This window comes from Lolium rigidum, chromosome 1 (assembly GCF_022539505.1).
Source record: "Lolium rigidum isolate FL_2022 chromosome 1, APGP_CSIRO_Lrig_0.1, whole genome shotgun sequence".
Lineage (NCBI taxonomy): Eukaryota > Viridiplantae > Streptophyta > Magnoliopsida > Poales > Poaceae > Lolium > Lolium rigidum.
This window is the reverse complement of record NC_061508.1, coordinates 125,587,058-125,591,738: the sequence shown is the minus strand read 5'-3', so window position 1 is coordinate 125,591,738 and position 4,681 is coordinate 125,587,058. Positions and strand designations below refer to the sequence as shown.

At 44.0% G+C, this 4,681-nt stretch overlaps 1 protein-coding gene across 1 annotated transcript; it reads left to right on the top strand.

Moving 5' to 3' along the window:
- The first annotated feature begins 2,276 nt into the window (after positions 1-2,276).
- On the top strand, positions 2,277-2,618 carry LOC124651302 (ethylene-responsive transcription factor 14-like). Its single transcript, XM_047190405.1, has one exon. It carries the CDS (start codon positions 2,277-2,279, stop codon positions 2,616-2,618), a length of 342 nt encoding a protein of 113 aa, XP_047046361.1.
- The last annotated feature ends 2,063 nt before the right edge of the window (positions 2,619-4,681 follow it).

Sequence of the window (4,681 nt, the reverse complement as noted above, 5' to 3'; positions counted from 1 at the left end):
TTAGGTTTTCACCCTGAAGATAGTCCCTGCTCTCAAAACAATGCCTCCAACAAGGTCATTGTCAGGCACAACCAGTTAAGGGCAGATCTTGGGTTTTCACTCTGAAAGGTAGGACTCTGAACTTCACATGTGTTGCCGCCCCCACTTTCATACCACTGCTGCGAATCCCGAAACACCAAGCAAGTTCCTCAACATCGCAGAGACTTGAACCTTCTTTAGCTAATCCCCAAATCCCGCCTTCATGAAATTCTCTGCTTCTGACTTCACCATGGACCAAAAGTCTCTTAATGTCAACACAGAATAGAGCTTCACGCCGCTCCCTCTGGAACCAAACCGTCGGAATAAAAACATGGATGCGCACGACCGAATACCACCCGATCTTTTGAACTCCAGGCAAAAGATGAACCGTTCCATTCGTTGTCGGACCCTTCCGGAACTCACCACTCCGGCTAGATGAAGAAAGATCGGCATCCGAAACGTCTTCATCTTCACGAAAGAAGACCCCTAGGACCACCACCATGAAAGCCGGAACGGCCGGCCCCCACGCCACCGCCATGGCTGGGAACCGCGGTCCATCTTCCTCCTCCAACCCGGCCCGTGGAGATCAGCAACGATCCCGTTGCCGCCCTTTCCCCGCCGAGTTCCGCCACACCACCGCGTCTCGTGCCATGATCTAGGTAAAGTAGCCGAAGACCACCGCCACCATACCCTCCGTCCATCGTCGCCGCCCCTGGAAGACCCTGCCTCCGCGCGAAGGGGACTCCATGGATGCGCCACCACAGCTCCTGCCTTTGGCAGCCAGACGTGGCCGCCACCGCCGACCCCGATGGCGGCAGCGGCCAGGAGGAGGAAGATGGGCCTCCTCTTCTTTGATTCGAGTCATCGCCCAGAGCCGCCTCGCGCGAGACGACCCGGTGCGAAGGTGGGAAGGGAGGAGAGGGGATGGGATGGGAGGGGGCGGTGGTGGATGGAGGGAGGGGCATATACGCAGTGGTTGGCTTCTGCCTCGTCGCGTTGCACTAGTTATCTTTACCCGACAATATTGTTGATTGAGATCGAAGATTTCCTACATACCCTTCAAATGACGTTCATTCTCTTCGTCAAGGAGATTCTCTGTAAAGATTGGGCAGCCCCGCATTAATAATCTAACTTGACTTGTTCCTGTGAAATGATGGACAACATTAATTTAGGCCAGGAGCATCAGATTAACATAACTGCCATTTTGTTTGGTTCTGTTGGACTATTCGAACTAAAAACGTGCGCACAAGCTAAAGGAAAAAATGTGCCCCCATTGAACTTGAAAATGACTCAATGCAAAAACCTGAACCATCCGTTGCCAAAAGACACTCCAGGTAGACAATATATGTATACCCGTACTGCACCCATCTGTATAGTCAACTATAAATGAGACACTGGAATAGTCACACCCCCAATTCATTATGTTTAGAAGCTTCCCTATTAGCCAGATCTGTCCCACAACTCGAGTTAAACTAACCACCCAGCTACTTCAGGCACGAGGCCAAAATAAAGAAGGTACATGAGCATGACTTCATACGCATCCGTCACTGGCCGGTCACTCACCTTAACTAATTTAATTTGCATCCATCCATGTAAGTATCAGAAGGATTCTGTCGATGGCATATGATGATCAAGTGTGCAGAGGCCGGGTGTGGTTTCCCTTTTTTCTTCGAAAAAATGATGGTCGATCAAGAGAGTCAATAAATTTTCTCTATATGCATGTGATGATCAAAACCAAGATAACAAAATGTATTTTGCGCTGATTAATATGGTGATTTTGTGTGCAAGAGAGGCCGAAAGAACTAGTTTGAGACAAGTATATTATTAGTCACAGTCACACACTCACACACGTATGCAGCTTACTGAAGAAACTAAATATTGACCGTCCACGTACAATGCATTCACCCAATCCCAACACAAAGGATCGATCCACTTACTTTAGTACAACACTAGTCTGATTAACAACTTGCAGTAGCGAGTGTTTCTTAAATTGCAATTAAGCTTTAAGCAGGTACAGACAGAGGAGAGCTGAGGGACCCGTCTTCCACAATCTCAACCGCGCGCGAGGGGGAGAATCGATCCATTAGGGCTAGCTAGGCACCACGAAACAGTATTAAATACCACACTCACTCTCTACCATTTCTATCACACGGTCGTCTACACAGCACAGGTTCACAAGCAAACACACAACCTAGCTCCATCTTGCATAAGCTGCTCGATCGATAGCTAGGGTTAGCTAAGAACTCGATCGGGTAGATATGGACGGCGGAGGCGAGAGCACCAAGTATCGCGGCGTGCGGCGTCGCCCGTCCGGCAAGTTTGCGGCGGAGATACGAGACTCCAGCCGGCAGAGCGTCCGCGTCTGGCTCGGCACCTACGACACGGCGGAGGAGGCCGCGCGGGCCTACGACCGCTCCGCCTACGCCATGCGCGGCCACCTCGCTGTGCTCAACTTCCCCGCCGAGGCACGCAACTACGTCCGCGGTGGCTCGTCGTCGTCCAGGCAGCAGGTGATCGAGCTGGAGTGCCTGGATGACGAGGTGCTGCAGGATATGCTCAAAGGAGACGATCCGCACAGATCAGGTGGAAAGAAGAATTAACTATTCCTCCACATAATACTGAATTGCTACTTATGCATGACAAATTCATGCATCATCAGTACTACATCACCTGATCGGCTGATCGTGTATTGATATGTGCATGCAGAAGCATACGAGCTTCTGATATATCTTTCCATATATATCTTTCCATATATGGATTTCCCTTCTTTCTTTTTTGCATCTTGTTCAATCAAATTGATGTGATGTGAGGTGATCAGCAGGTCCTGTATTAATCAACACGTGCATGATCCTATATATTATCATCTTATGTGATTGGATTGCTTGTTAAATCACAATGACCATCGTCTCTTCCTCCCTAATTTTTTCAAGTGTCTCCAAAATATATATATATGTTTTGGTAGTTCATGCATAAGGAGATCTCTAGTGAGCTGCAATTAAGCTCAATCAAATGATATTCTAGTTGATTGCTCCAAAGTGCAGTGCAAATGAAACAAATAAATATATTTCTCAAAGAAATAAAGATATATGTATGAAATAGTTGGTTGGTTTCGAGACAACAAACATAACATAAAATCAGCCAATGTTAGTCATGTAAATATTTGTGGACGTTTAAGGCCTTCCCCCAGTGCGAGTCTCATATAGCACTATCCTAGAAAAATGTTGATGTGGCACTATAACTGATGATGGGAAATATTGATGTTGTATCTTACATAAAAATAGTGCTAGCCCAGTCCCATGTATGCATGATACCAAAATCATTAAATTCAGACACAGCCTGTAAAAAACCAATGCATTCGGAGGTTGTTTCTAAAATGGACATGGCTAGTTCTCAATCGACCTAGAGGATACAATAGAGTTAGTTCATGATAAAATGACACCACCCAATTTAATGTGCAATCCATGTGCAACTGGAAAAAAATATGCAATTTTACACCTATGTTCAATCACACGCGTGTGCAATTGTACACCTATGTGCAATATCACACTCGTGTGTAATTCGGTGTGAACGAATCATGATGCAAATATAACTTGCTAAGATTCAATCTAAAATTAACTTAAATCTCAGTTAACCTAGAACTAACATAAAGGTTCTACAATAAATACTATCTAGTCTAGCGTGCTACCAGACAATGCAGTGAGAAGGCCCAAGGCCTCTCCCAATGCTTCAAGGTGGCGTTATCTATTAGCTATTCATGCATGATTTTTTTATACCTAGTATTAATTTAATGCGTAGAGAGAGGAAGGTGCCATTTTTAGCATTTCACAATTTATTGTATTTTAGCGCACTGGATAGTGGTGTATCTTAAGAGATAATCACTCCAATGTATTGTCTCTTAAGGGTTTATATCTACATTTAATGATTTTGCGGACATGCATGCATGAGATTGAGCTAGCAATGTATTTTTCCTATGGCTCCATACAAGAGTTGTATCTAAATACATTAATATCTTTCATCATTTAATATAGTGCCACATAAGTAAAATATCTAGGATACATCGCTGAGAAATCACATTGTGAAAGATCTTAGGCCTTTCCCAATGCGTGGCTCACTATCATAGAGAAATTCCTGGTGTGGAGATGATGTTAACGAGGAATGAGAGTAAGGTTACACCTTACTATATTTTGGAGACAAACCAGAGGCTCATACATCTTACTTACAATTCTTGCACGTGTTCATAGGTAAGAAAGTTATTACCCCAATCGCATGCAACCATGACCCCAAAATAAATTAATACAACCCCTTCAGAGATAAAGCATATAGAATATATAATTGATTTTTTGTGATAATGCAGATATATGTGGTGTAAATATGTCTATTTTTCTCCAGAATTTTCATACATCGGGTTCTTTCTACATCTCTAGCGCACTAGCACACATATTGTGCCAACCATGCAGTATATGGCCCCTAACATTGATCTGAAAAACTCAAATCCTTCTGTGACTATAGAAGATATGTAGGACCAGTAATAGAGCCAATAAGAAAATATCCGGTGAAGTTATAATAAAACCATGTGAACATTATGCGAAAAATATCTTTCAAAGTTTTTAAAAATTCTGAAAACTGAGATGCATATGTTGCAAAAGTGATCTTGAAATAAGAT

What these genes read in the sequence shown, in the direction of transcription:
- LOC124651302 (XM_047190405.1), top strand. Translation starts at nt 2,277, where the DNA reads ATGGACGGCGGAGGCGAGAGCACCAAGTATCGCGGCGTGCGGCGTCGC.